Raw genomic sequence first — 13,553 nt, forward strand, 5'->3', positions numbered from 1 at the left:
CAACACCTTAACCACTAAGCTACCACTTATCAGCTTATATCTGTCAAATAGACACAGAACCTTTAGCACTGTTAACTTAAAAGAGGTCATTAGTATCTCCCTGCAATTTAAAATGTATGAAGTGTGAGAAATGCTGAGAGAAATGCTGGGGTTCTGCCACACACCATCCTTGGACAAACAGTCACTGCTGTTTAAGTTCAGTCACAAGGGAGCAGAAGCTCTAATCACCAATTTCACATTTGACATTTTCTCATAAACAGTGGTATTTTAAATATATACTATAAATCTTCAGTCACAAAATAAAAGCTCAAAGTCCATTAAACATTAATAAACATTTGGGCAGGCAAGTACTAAATCAATAACACTATGATTTATAGATCATTTTACATGGAAATAAGCATCAATTTCTTTACATAAGATGTGGCATGGAGGAAATATCCAGGATAGGTGAGTAAATGATGTAGCATGGCTAGTGTGTGGTATTACATTCTGCTACATGGCTATGTCGGGAAGGTTATTCAAAAGGTCCCGACCTTCCTTCCACCCCTCCTGCACTAAGCTTTGTATCTTGGGAAAGCAGCATTGTGTACAAGTGGATGTGGACAAAGGGATGACACCAGCTTTAACGACAGACCTCCCCAAAGCTGTGTCTTCCTTAGCAGGGGCACCAGGACACCCACAGCGATCTGAACAGAGGCCATGGGCTCCTCTGTGTGTGTCCAATCCACAGAGAAAGAGTGAGGGATGAGGAGTTCATGAGCTTTGAGTTGTGACTGCCACACTGTGAGTTCCACATTGTGATGGACACGGATATGACTGATGAAGAGATTGTCTTTGATTAACCCCCTAAACCCTTAGGACTCCTAATAAGATCCAGACTTTCTTCACGCTTACATCTACAGTTTGAAAAACTGAATAGTAACATGATTTATAAACTGTGATTTATAAAATGCTTTTTTAAATAGCATGTGCTGTTCAATAGATCAAAAGGAGTTGGTAAAATTGAAATGCTGTGTTTCTCAGGCTTCCTCAGTCTAGAATGTATTTTGGAGCACTCTGTGGTTGTGGAAGGATAGAAAAGACCCCAAAAGGGCTGATTTAATTAAATACAGTCACACAAAAATGCCCTAATCCGATACCCAAGTAATCAGAAGGACAGAGTGTATAATAGTTAAAGTGTTATTAAGTGTTGCCAGAATGTTATTCTGCCTTTGAGGGTTTTTCTTTAGCTTATACAGGAATTTAATTTGCAAAAAAAAATCTAAATAAAATATTATATACATATACATCAATTATTCAAATTTCAGTCAAGACTAATAGTGTATTGCATGAAACTGCTTAAAAAAACATTTTCAGCTAAAATAACATAGTTTGTTGCTATTCAGGGAAACAGTGAAAAAAACAATAGTTGTAGAAGTTGGTTTACAGCAGTAACTGATTCAAAATGTCTGCTGTGACTTGCCACATTGGAGACGTTTTGTTTCTTATGTCAAAAGGAGGGCATGTGACTGGGCAAAGAGTAGCTTCTGCAGCGTTGTCATGACCACCAGAAGGAAAGACTGGGCCGGTGCAGTTTACACAGTGGCAGCTTTTTTTCTTCGTCTGTCTGTTAATGTGCATCTCTGCTAGCGTTTCTCTGTCCCTTTTCATCCATGCAAACATGCCTGTTCAAACAGACATCGCTTAAACAGCCATCGCTCAGCCCCATTGCCCCCTCACTCCGGCCTCCTCTCACTGCCCGAACTCCAACTCACCCTCCTCCCCTCAGGCTGTGCTTCCAATCTAAATATGAAAGCGTTCTAACCATTTCTACATTTATATTACGCATATAACACACTTTGGATACTCGTAGTGTTTCTTTCAAAATAGGAAATGCAGTTTCTAGATGATATGTAAGAAGAGATGATCTGTTTTCTCCTCACAATTCTCTTTCACAATTCTCTTTTCATTTAACTGCCTCCATTGTGATCTATTCCCTTTTTTCTATTATTCTCCTTCATATCTCTTTCTCGTTCTGTTGGTCGAGCAGACCCACCTGTGTTTGCACAGTGACAGTACTGTGGTTCTTTCAGGGCAAGCCGATAAGCTCCCAGCAAATAACATAAAAGCCTGAGGGATTCCTTGCTCTGGTTTGTCCTTTCATCTCTTTGTAATTCTCTGTGTTGTTCTCTATTAATCTTTCAGTCTGCTTGTCTGTGTTTGCTGTACAGGTTTTAAACCTAGTTCATATGCTGAAAGCACAGAATTGCTGAAGCTTCTGTCCTACTGCAGGCAGATATTAGATATGTTTTTATCTATTAAGATGTCCTGAATAATGTTTGTAATTTGTCATTTATGAGTTCAATTTTATCTTCAATGTATGTGTTGGCCAAGTGGAACTCATCATAAAAATGGTCAAATTCATCACTAGAATCCACTGGCTCATCTTTACTTTCCAACCTGGGATAAAACAAATCATTAATAAACACATAAAAAACACAACCAAGACATTATACTATAGATTGAATAGGCAATAGTTGCTCTGTTAACATCTCTACATTTATGTCCATATTGTGGGTTCTAATTAAAAAGCGTATGTTAGTATGTCACTATACACTATAAAAAATAACACCTAGTCAAAATATCTTAAATCTAGCAAAACGTACCTAGTATTTCCTAATATACGCTAACAAAAACCAAATGCATGATTATTAAACCTCTTTCTAGGCATTTGTACTAACTTCGAGGTTTTCTGTAGATACTTTTTCACACCAATAAATTATGACAGATTTTAAAGAATCTGAAAAGAATCTAAAAAAATTAAAAACTTGACTGAGTAAACAAATCTGAAACTATAAAACTGGCTATAAATCTGGTTAGGTGACTAGTTATGATGAGTTGCAACCTATACTGAACTTAATGACCTGAATATAAAGAACTAAATAATGAATGATTTACTTCAGGACTAATGCTTAGAAGCAACAAGCACTTTATAAAAACTGTATAAACTATACAGTGAACAGTAACTTGCTTATTACGGGTCTGACTACATGTCTGCAGCAAAACTGCACAACTGACTGATTCATTTCACTTTCTATTATTCCTTTCATTAGTTATTTTTAACTTGATATAATGTGCTCACTCAATGGTCAAATCTAGGGACAATTCTTAAGTATCCACTTTATCACAGAACATAAAAATATTGTTTGTAGCTATAAAAAAAGAGTACCGAATGCAATGAATCTGATATAAATTCCATCAGTATATATCCATATTAAAAATACATTTTTGAGATTTGATTCTTTTTAGCTGGTCCTGCATTGTCATTATAGAAGGTGAAACATCTGTTGTTTTGATAAGCCAAATGTCAGTTTTGCTTTCTTTGAAGCACATATTACTCATGATTGTCATACATTATATTTGCTAAGTCAGGATTTTACTTTTGCTTTTATTATAATTATTATTTTATTTTTTTTGTTAAGCACCCTTTGTAAAACCGCTAAACAACCGAAGGGCATGTAAACCTCTAACTGAGAAAGAGTAAATTATAGGTTAATAAACATGTTTTGTTCATGGGTGTGGTTGCACAGGTGGCACATGATGGCAGCTGCAACCGTTGAAAAAGGTTTGTTATCCGAATCGTTTCTCTGAGGTCACTTACTTCTCTGTAATTCATGCAGAATTAATTAATCATATCTAGATCATGTTTGTTTAGATCATCGTTATAGTGTGTTTACCAAATCCCTACAGACAGGTGACAATTTACAGAAAAAAACAGGGATTTAGAAAGGTGTTAGGAGCCTAAGAGACACAGAAGAGCATTGACATAGATTCTACAAGTCACTGAAGGTAGATGGATTGCTCCCAGTTGTAAGGAAGATTCCCTACATTTATGTTTAGGTCGATGTTGGTGGCATGTGGTAACATTTAGGTCACAACTTGACTGAGGTCTAGTAACTGTGAAGACAAGAGCATAAGATTACATCATTTTTATCCTCATCAAATCATTTAGAAAGCTTGTTATAGCTGCTTGCTGTAGCTGCTGTAGATGAGGAACTGTCCCCCTGGGTAAAGACACCCTGTATCTAAAAACACACCACTAGCATCTCAAACATAGATCCAAAATATTTTCTAAAAAGATATTAGCTTGGAGCTGCTGAGGAAGCATTAATACACTAAGTTCATAAAGTAGCCCAAGTTATTTAAATAAAGTATAATAAATTACCTATTAAGTAAATAGTATCTATAGTTAAAATAAAAACAAATACAGTATTATTGTTTTGGATAAATATTACATGGGAAAATACCTACTGATGTTGAAGAGACTTGTTTTGTGGTGCAAGAAGTCCCTCAATATCATCATCATCATCATCATCATCATCTTCATCATCATCATCCATATAGTCTTTAGCAGCAAGATGGCATGTCCATGGGGATGATTTTTCTACTATCACATTATCATCGTCATCCTCCTCCTCCTGTTCCTCAGCCAGATCGTCTTCAGTGTCATCTTTATACAATTCTCTTAGACTATAAAATTACTCAAGGGTTAATTAGGAAGCAATATAATTAATAATAGCAGGCATTGTTGTATGTTTTTATTTATCTTGTACACTACCTGTCCTGGATGCTTCTCTCTGAACCTGATTTTAAAACATCACCATAATTTCCTTCTTGTTCAGATTCATTAATGTCCTCTTTGTTCATTTGTCCTGATGATCTGCTCTTCTCATCTTCATCTCCCCTCACTCCATCTTCCTCCTTCTCTTCTCCAGCTCCTCCACCCTCTGTTTCACTTCCTCTCACAGAGTTTACTTCCTCAAGAAGGGATTCCTTAACAGACATGTTGCTTCTTAAAGTTTCCTCCTCTTCTTCATCTATACTGTCCTGCTCTCTGTATCTTTCCACAACCTCTCGATTTTTATCCCGTGCTTCATACAGACTTGCCCTGTTACCTTGATTCTCAATTGAAACTCTGTTTGTCAATTCATTCACTCGCTTCTCTTCAGGAATTAATATTTCTTCTTCCTCTTCTGTGTCATCTCCATATCTCTTCATACCTCCTGTCTTAACTGTACAGCAATTGCTTGTGTGTTTTTCCTCAATCAGGTTACTCTCATGTTTGTTCTCTTTCACTAACTGTTTAGGGTAATTAGTAACATTAGATGTCTTGAAGGCACTTTTTCTCCCATTGTGGCTTGAAACAGACTGACTGTCTGATACTGAGCATGATCCCTCAGAAACGACACCTTTCCTGGTGTTGTGTGTCTGTTTTTCTTCTATCCTCTTATTTCTTGTAGTTGGCCCTTCAGTAGGAAGCCTTTTGACGGCTTTTGCGTACAGATGACTGTTTTCACTAGTGTCTCTGTAAGAAGTTGATATATTCACTGTGGACAGGCACAAGATATATGTAAATGACATACAAAAGGAATGATATAATACTTTAAAATAATCCCATAGAACTAACATGTCTACATATCCTTCTTTAGAAACACTGCATGCATGCATTGTTCAAAGACTTGTGATTCAGCCTCAGATCTCAAAGCATATCTCTGAGAAGTCTCTTACTCCTCTGCAATTTATGCAGAATTAATGAATCTTAAGTCATTATTATAGTGTTGTTATTGATTGGCTCTAATCCCTTTACTAATAGGACCAACAGAGCCACTAAATGGGTGAATAAGGTGTTAGGCCACAACAAGCCTCCATAGTGTCTAATCTTTATTTAGTTACTTATTTATTTACACACATGGCATCATGTTCCTGCAGACTCTAACTTTCATGAACTTCTATACTTATTTTCCTAACTCTGGCCTACATTTCTAAATTCTTCACAATTTTTTTTCTTATAGCAAAATAACAGTCCACAAAAATTCTGCATTTTATTACTTTAATTCATGACCACCTGAAGTGTAATCTCACCTCACCTGGCTTAGTGACGCTGCTATTCACTTTCTTCCTCTGCTTCTGCATGTGACGATTCTCACCCTGAGAGTTTGCTGACGCATCTTGCTGTTTCAATATTAGTTTTTCTTCTCTTCTCGACTTACCGTCATTAGTCAATGATAGGTGTGACCAAGAAGGACAATCATTAGGACACTTTACTCTCACGTTAAACGTTCCACACCCAAAGGCACAGGAGTTTGGATATTGCCTCAAATGGTCACTGGAATTGTGGTCTTGCAGGAATACTGGACTACCAGATAATAAGCTGGGGTCAAGTAAAGATGAATTCCAAACTTGAATATTCTGGGTGTTTTTGCTGTTCTTTGAGATACCATGCTCCGGTTCAGTGACTGGAATTGGTGACTGAGTTAACCACGTAGAAGGAAAGTTTCCTTGCATGTTTTGCTTGTAACCTGGGTGGAAAGAAATGCTGAAATCTTTGGATTTGACCAGAAAGTAAGCAAGATGGTGCTCAAATACACAAAACCACCACAAATACAAAAAACCACCACATAAGCATCAGCACACTATATGGCCAAAGGTTTGTGGACAGACACGTCACCATCTCAGCCTGTTTTTTTTTTTTATCTCATTCTTGATTTATTCCCAAAAAAGGGGAATAAATCAAGAATGAGATAAAAAAAAAAAAAAACAAGCTGAGATGGTGACGTGTCTCAGCCTCACGTTTATAAGAAATCTCAGGTTAAGTCAAGAAACTGTAAGGATTCTTCAGTTTGTCTCTTTGGAAGACCCAGTCTGAAATAGATCTTATTTATTTATTTTATTTATACAGTGTTGTGATTTGAAGGTTTTTACCTTCTGCCACTTTATTACTTTGGTCAGATATGTGTTCAAGGGAGTGAAGGATGAGATGGATCAGGAGTAAAGGGTGAAGAATTGTTGATTCTAAAAGGGTGTTTGTTCCTTTTACCTTTCCTTTGACCTTCCTCGTCTGTCCGTAATGTGCAGGCCTTTAGGTGCTGTTCAATCATCTGAGCATAACAAATACAAAACATTTTGAGAGATTAATCTTAAATGCTTATGGTGTATGTAAGAGTGATACATTCAATGAAGAACCATGCTTTATGAAAGTGGCATTAATTTAGTGGGAATGAAAGTCTGCAGCTACAGTAACTGTTTGCAAATAAGGTTGCTTTAATCTATATATATATATATATATCAGATTTTATATATAAGAACTACTGAAAGTACCATTTGCTGTTCTGACAACCTTTTTTCTTGCAGCTTCTGCTGCCATTTAGGGAAGTTCTCCTCCAGGAACCTCTCATACTCCATCTGTTAAAAAGTGACATAGTAAGCCAAGCAAAAAAACAAAAACAAAAACAAAAAAAAACCCTGAAAGCAGACAGGTTCTACTAAGCCATGACCTTTATAGACTGTTCTGTAATAAAACATTTAATTCCTCTGAAATGCTGAAAACATTGTGACCAACTGGCAACAGTAGGTTTGCTAGTTTACTGACCCTTATAGTGTTCATTGCTTCAGTGCGAGCCACCAAGTCACTGAGGGTGTTTTGCGCTCTCTGGAAATCTTGCAGCAGTTTCTGGTTATGGTGTCGTGCCCTGCGTTCTCTCTCACTCAGTTCCTGCAACTCATTCTGCAGTTGAGTGACCCTGGTAATGCACACACAATAGTATAGTGACATATTGTGGAATAGGTAAAATGCACTTGAATAATGCTCAGGGGTAGAAGATATTGATTCTAGCCAGCAGTTACCAAAGTTCAGTATATTGCTATGCAAATGTAAGGAAAAATTCACCTTAATTTGATAATATATGTAATTAAAGTTCATTTTAAAGCCAATATACTACAGCTTATTCAACTACCTAACACACACACACACACACACACACACACACACACACACACACACACACACACACACACACACACGTGAGAATATTAATATGTAGTCTTTTAAGTGGACAGAAGATGTCACTAGTGACAAGGGTTTATGGTTACTCCAGTTAGAAACAATACCTAAATCTAATACCAATACAAAGCTTAAAAACAACATGGCATGACCATTTTTGTCATGAGGCTTATTTCACCCTTCGCTATTAAATAGCATATTCTCTATAGCCTGAAGGTCTCAAGTTTGAATCCCAGCAATGCCATTACCATCCGTTGCCAGTCTGAGAGAGAAAACCGGCTGTGCTCTCAGTGAGAGAGGGATGGCATACACTCTCTCTCACCTAACAAAGGAACACTAGTAAATCACTAGTGTCTGTGTGCTTCCAAAGACAGAGTCTTCCTCCAAATGTGTTACACTGCTTTGTGATGCAGAAAAGCAGAAGTACAAAAAGATGTGGTTGTCTGGTTTGGAAGAAGCATGTGCTAAACTTAAGAATCCCATATTGATAGCTGTCATATTATAAAGGAAACCTAACTAGTGTGTAGGCATGTCTAGTTTAGGTAGAAAGTCAGTTTGTACTTTATGGAAATTTTTATAAAACAAAGTTTATTAAAAAATAAAAAATTTAAAAAATGCAGTTCAGTTTCAAAATTTACATCAATCTCGATTTCAAAATGCTTTATTGGCATGACTGTTAGCATACAAAATTACAATTTAGGGCATTTGGCAAATGCTCTTATCCAGAGCAACGCAAAAAGGTGCCTTGAAGTCTCCATCAGTGAATATATCAATACTGTTTCCAGTGAATGCATCAAAACTGGATATTAAAGCATCCAGAGAGAAAGTAAATGGACTACATTATACAAATTATAAGGTGCCAGTGTATATAAGGGCTATTCATTTCTTTTCTTTACTCCTCTAGGATTGTGGATGTCAATCAATCGATTTGAACACGATGCCCTCACGCTATAAGAAACAGCAGTTATAATGTCGCCCCCTTGTGGCAGGTCATGTAACATTGTATTCTCATACAATCAAGCCGAGTTTGCTACAATTAAACTAACCTCCAAATAACTACAGTATAAAAACTTTGCGTTATAGTCAAATTAATTCGTCTATTTTAAAGATTAGGATAATGTATCTGCAGTTTGAGTGTGTTCTGGCTAAAGTTGCTCGGCTAAAGCTGAGGCGGGTTAGTGTGATGACAAATAGAGTTTACCTTGATAAGTGACTCACATAGAGACAGTTTTTAGATCCTTTTCTGCTCTCCATCGCTGTTTATAAAACGTTATGGCGAAACCTCCCATGTCCTGAACAACTGCTATACAGATTAAAAGATTTACGGATTTAGAGAATCCTCTGTGGAATGGAACAGAGCAACGATGGCACTTTTCAGACTGACACATTTAGCAATCTATACATTTATGTCATTGACAAATTTACAAGCATCATTTTCCTATCTTGACATATCAGCAGTTTGTTTAAACTCCTTAAATCCATTATTTCTTGAAAGTAGGAACCAGTGTGTCCCAACCGCTTGCTCTTAAGGGACGCTTTAAATTGAAACACAATAATCTTATGCCTGCCATTGTTTAGGAAGATAGCCAACTAGCTTCTTACCCACTTTAAGTTCAGAGCCGGTTTCCAACACTGATAAACAACATAGAAATAAATGGATCGGTAGGCCTGTTTAAATGGTTTACGTTTATTTTGTAGCCACTAAGCGCTTAAGCCGATGTTAAACACGCCAGCTGTTCTTAATGTGCCATGATTCTAGCTAGCTAGCTAGCTGCCTTGCCCTTACTTGCTAAACTTAAAAGACGTTTTTACATCGTCCCAGACAAGAATAAGCCCCTTTAATATCACTGGTATATACGATAACTCATTGTTTTAATCTAGTTATGGTTTTGTATGAATTTACTATCCAGCATCAAGACGCTAAGTACATGGTTACTGGTTCTTTAGCGGAGTTTTAATAGAAAACTCTGTAGATGGTGAAGATGGTCAGTTTCAGGAGTAAAGTTTGGTGTGGGGTAGAAAAGGGTTGTCGTCACTTGCCCATCGTGCTCAATACAACTCTGGTGTTCTCCATCACGGCCGAAGTGAGCTATCTGGTGTTGATGGAAGCCCCATTGGAGCCATCACAGAAGGACACTGAGTGGTCTGCTCACTGGAAGACCATTCATCTGCTTGCCCAGTACTTCATGCTGGGAAGTATAACATGGAATGCCTCTCTGTTCGTTAAAACCAGCCCAAGTATTCGTGGTGTGTTTCTTAGTGGTTTTAATGTGGGGCAGGGTTGGAGGTAAGTGACATGATTGAATTTGTAGTGTATTTGGCTCATATTTCATGTGCTCTACTCAGCAGACCTCTCTTAACCCTGACTACACATCAGTGTATATGGATATTGTGAGTGCTATTAGAACAACCTGTTTTCCCTTCTGTTTGTCAGGTACTGTTACACCTGTGAGACACACACTCCTCCACGATGCTCACATTGTTATGACTGCAATGTGTGTATCCTACGTCGGGATCACCACTGCGTCTTCTTCGGCCAGTGTGTGGGCTTTCGCAATTACCGCTACTTCCTGAGCTGCCTGCTGTTTATGTGGGCTGGTCTGCTCTATGCTGTGGTGATGAATGCTGAGGTCTTCATTGTCATCTTGAAGGAAGGTGTTACTTTACACAGCATCATGCTACTCATGGTGCCATGGATTATGTTGGTCACTGGTGAGTGCTTAATGAGCAGATGTTTGTCATTTATGTTTGTCAAGTGTGTGTGTGTGATATATACACATACACACAGGTGCATCTCAATAAATTAGAACGTTGTGGAAAAATTAATTTAAGTAATTCAACTCAAATACGAAACTTGTGTATTATATAAATTCAGTACACACAGACTTTGCTTCTTTTATTTGCGATGATTTTTGCTCACATTACACAAAAACCCACCATTTCACTCTCAAAAAATTTTAATACTTCATAAGACCAATAAAAAAAACAACATTTTTAGTGAGTTGTTTGCCTTCTGGAAAGTATGTTCATTTACTGTTTATGTACTCAATACTTGGTAGGGGATCCTTTTGCTTAAATTACTGCCTCAATTTGGCGTGGCGTGGAGGTGGTCAGTCTGTGGCACTGCTGAGGTGGTATGGAAGCCCACGTTTCTTTGACAGCGGCCTTCAGCTCATCTGCATTTTTGGTCTTCAGGTCTGGTGAGTTTGCTGGCCAGTCAAGCACAACACCACCATGGTCATTTAACCAAGTTTTGGCAGTGTGGGCAGGTGCCAAATCCAGCATCTTTAAAAATCTGGAAGCATTACCTGCTTTAAAATTTCTTGGTAAATGGGTGCCTTTGGTTTAAAAAAAAACAAAAAACAGTGGAACGTCGACCACCAGCAGATGACATTGCACCCCAAATCATCACAGACTGTGGAAACTTAATACTGGACTTCAAGCAACTTGGGCTATGATCATCTCCACCCTTTCTCCAGACTCTAGGACATTGATTTCAAAATGAAATACAAAACTACAAAAAAGAGGATTTTGGACCACTGGAAAACAGTCCAGTTCTTCTTCTCCTTAACCCAGCTAAGATGCCTCTGACATTGTCTGTGGTTCAGGAGTGGCTTAAAATGAGGAATAGACAACTGTAGGCAAATTCCTTGACCCATCTCTGTGTGGTGGCTCTTGATGCCTTGACCCCAGCCTCAGTCTATTCCTTGTGAACTTCACCCAAATTCTTGAATCAATTTTGCTTGACAAGCCTCTCAAGGCTGCGGTTCTCTCAGTTGGTTGTGCATCTTTTTGTTCCACACTTTTTCCTTCCACTCAATTGTCTGTTTACATGCTTGGATATAGCACTCTGTGAACAGCCAGCTTCTTTTGCAATGAATGTTTGTGGCTTCCGCCCCTTGTGAAGGGTGTCATTGATTGTCTTCTGGACAAGTGTTAGATCAGGTCTTCCCCATGTTTGTGTAGACTAGTGAACCAAATTGTGAGACCTTTTTGATGGCTCAGGGAACCTTTACAGGTGTTTTGAGTTGATTAACTGATTGGCATGACACCATATTCAAATTTTTTGAGATAGTAAATTGGTGTTTTTTGTTAAATGTGAGCCAAATTCTTCACAATTAAAAGAACCAACCACTTAAACTACTTTGGTCTGTGTGTACTGAATTTATATAATAAATGAGTTCCACTATTTGAGTTGAATTACTGAAATAAATGAACTTTTCCGCAACATTCTGATTTATTGAGATACACTTTTGTACATATATGCAGAAATTTGGAAACATGATCTAGAAAATGTTCATCCAGTCATCTTGACAATGTACTATGAGACATTTAGACAGATGTAGCTGACTAAACTGAATGAAATCTTCCATCTCATCTGTGGCTAACAGGTCAGGTGACAGTGCAAGCCTTCACCTTTGCCTTCATTGCTGACACCTGCGTGGTGGGTTTCTTGCTGGTCTCTGCTTTCCTCTTTTTCCATGTGGGGTTGATGTTGAGAGGCCAAACGACGAGGGAATGGTATTCAACCAGGCGGCCGTACAATCTCGGGTTGCAAAACAACATCCGTGAGTGCTTGGGTGAACACTGGTACATCTGCTGGCTTTGTCCTCTCATCCCCTCCACCCTGCCTGGTGATGGCATCAACTTCAGAGTCACTGGCTCTCTTGACCCCATGAAGTGAAGGCTTATACAATCTAGCTGTAAATCTGAACAGATTGGGATGTTCTTAATTTTCTACAAATGGATGCAATTAATTTGATCTGAAAAAAGAATTTTCTAATTTTAGAAAAATATGTTGTGGAGACAAGGTCATAAGCAGTCCAGACGGTTGTGCACAGCTATCCATACTAATATCATGCCAGAGCTATAGGTAATGTGAAACCAGGCATGGATTTTATTCATGAGTAATTATTGAATAAATATTGAGTGAATATTCAACCAGCTAACATTAAACAAGTACCAGCTATTTTTGCATCTTGGGGACCAGCAAGAAATCTTCATTTATTTTTCACAAGTTATTTTGCCAAATAAGTTTATATCGAAAGCGTTTATAGTTCATTGTTGTTTTTTAGATTGTCCTGTGACGTGAATGTTGCATTTAATGCATTTATATGATTTTCCCAGTACATTGTAATTCTTATATAGATCAAACAAATGATATTATAGTGACAGGAGTTTGTCTTGGATGCACTATATTTTTATTTACCAGTCATTGTGCCAAATACCATGTTGAAATCTGTATGCCAAGGTATTACTGTTTACTCTTCTGAGTTAAGAGTCAATACACCATTTACCATTTAAGGGTTATGTTAGAGTTTACCCAGAGAAACAATATCATTCAACTGTTACAAGCTCTGAGCATGATGTGCGCAGGTTTATAATTACAGCATGTGATAATTTGTTCTATGCTGTAAAATATTACATCTTACTTGAATAATAATGCATGCATGTAGCATTCATTCTATCAAATTCATCAGCATTTGTTTCATAAAATTTGAGTTTCTAAAGATACATAATCAACATTACCATAATAAGCAGGAAGACCATCATTCATTTTACACTATTAACTTTTGATGCGAAATCACTCCAACATGCTGAATCAATAATTATTAAATTCATTTATAGACTCCTCAAGTAATGGCATGCTGACCAGAGGCCCTTTCAAAGACACTTAAATAAAATAAAATGTGAATGCCTTGTGTCTTTCTTGTGTTATTCCATGAATTTGCAG

The 13,553-nt window shown here is 37.5% G+C and overlaps 2 protein-coding genes across 4 annotated transcripts; one reads left to right on the top strand and one right to left on the bottom strand.

Annotated features, from left to right (window-relative positions):
- Positions 1–216: 216 nt before the first annotated feature.
- Positions 217–9,210, bottom strand: LOC113636006 (glutamic acid-rich protein). Of its 3 annotated transcripts, none has more exons than XM_027135858.2 (8): positions 9,038–9,210; positions 7,409–7,559; positions 7,138–7,221; positions 6,857–6,917; positions 5,907–6,338; positions 4,598–5,366; positions 4,287–4,509; positions 217–3,936 (listed from the first exon to the last, which is right to left on the bottom strand). In XM_027135858.2, the coding sequence occupies exons 1-7, from the start codon at positions 9,205–9,207 to the stop codon at positions 4,287–4,289; spliced, it is 1,890 nt and encodes a 629-aa protein (XP_026991659.2). In that variant the 5' UTR covers positions 9,208–9,210; the 3' UTR covers positions 217–3,936. The 3 variants fall into 3 exon arrangements, with proteins under 3 accessions (XP_026991659.2, XP_026991660.2, XP_026991658.2); XM_027135859.2 differs by having other exon boundaries at positions 218–3,936; positions 4,291–4,509; positions 9,021–9,210; XM_027135857.2 differs by having other exon boundaries at positions 219–3,936; positions 4,291–4,509.
- A 161-nt stretch (positions 9,211–9,371) lies between these two features.
- zdhhc24 (zinc finger DHHC-type containing 24) lies at positions 9,372–13,514 on the top strand. Its single transcript, XM_027135860.2, has 3 exons — positions 9,372–10,106; positions 10,254–10,531; positions 12,211–13,514. Exons 1-3 carry the CDS (start codon positions 9,793–9,795, stop codon positions 12,501–12,503), a joined length of 885 nt encoding a protein of 294 aa, XP_026991661.1. The 5' UTR covers positions 9,372–9,792; the 3' UTR covers positions 12,504–13,514.
- The last annotated feature ends 39 nt before the right edge of the window (positions 13,515–13,553 follow it).

This window comes from Tachysurus fulvidraco, chromosome 17 (assembly GCF_022655615.1).
Source record: "Tachysurus fulvidraco isolate hzauxx_2018 chromosome 17, HZAU_PFXX_2.0, whole genome shotgun sequence".
NCBI lineage: Eukaryota > Metazoa > Chordata > Actinopteri > Siluriformes > Bagridae > Tachysurus > Tachysurus fulvidraco.

Excerpts from the sequence above, each read along its gene's own strand:
- LOC113636006 (XM_027135857.2), bottom strand. The coding sequence starts at position 9,207 with ATGTGTCAGTCTGAAAAGTGCCATCGTTGCTCTGTTCCATTCCACAGA. Across the intron at positions 5,367-5,906 it reads TAGCAGCGTCACTAAGCCAG|TGAATATATCAACTTCTTAC; the intron begins GTGAGGTGAGAT and ends GCCTGTCCACAG. Across the intron at positions 4,510-4,597 it reads GAGAGAAGCATCCAGGACAG|TCTAAGAGAATTGTATAAAG; the intron begins GTAGTGTACAAG and ends GTAATTTTATAG.
- zdhhc24 (XM_027135860.2), top strand. The coding sequence starts at position 9,793 with ATGGTGAAGATGGTCAGTTTCAGGAGTAAAGTTTGGTGTGGGGTAGAA. Across the intron at positions 10,107-10,253 it reads AATGTGGGGCAGGGTTGGAG|GTACTGTTACACCTGTGAGA; the intron begins GTAAGTGACATG and ends TCTGTTTGTCAG. Across the intron at positions 10,532-12,210 it reads ATGGATTATGTTGGTCACTG|GTCAGGTGACAGTGCAAGCC; the intron begins GTGAGTGCTTAA and ends TGTGGCTAACAG.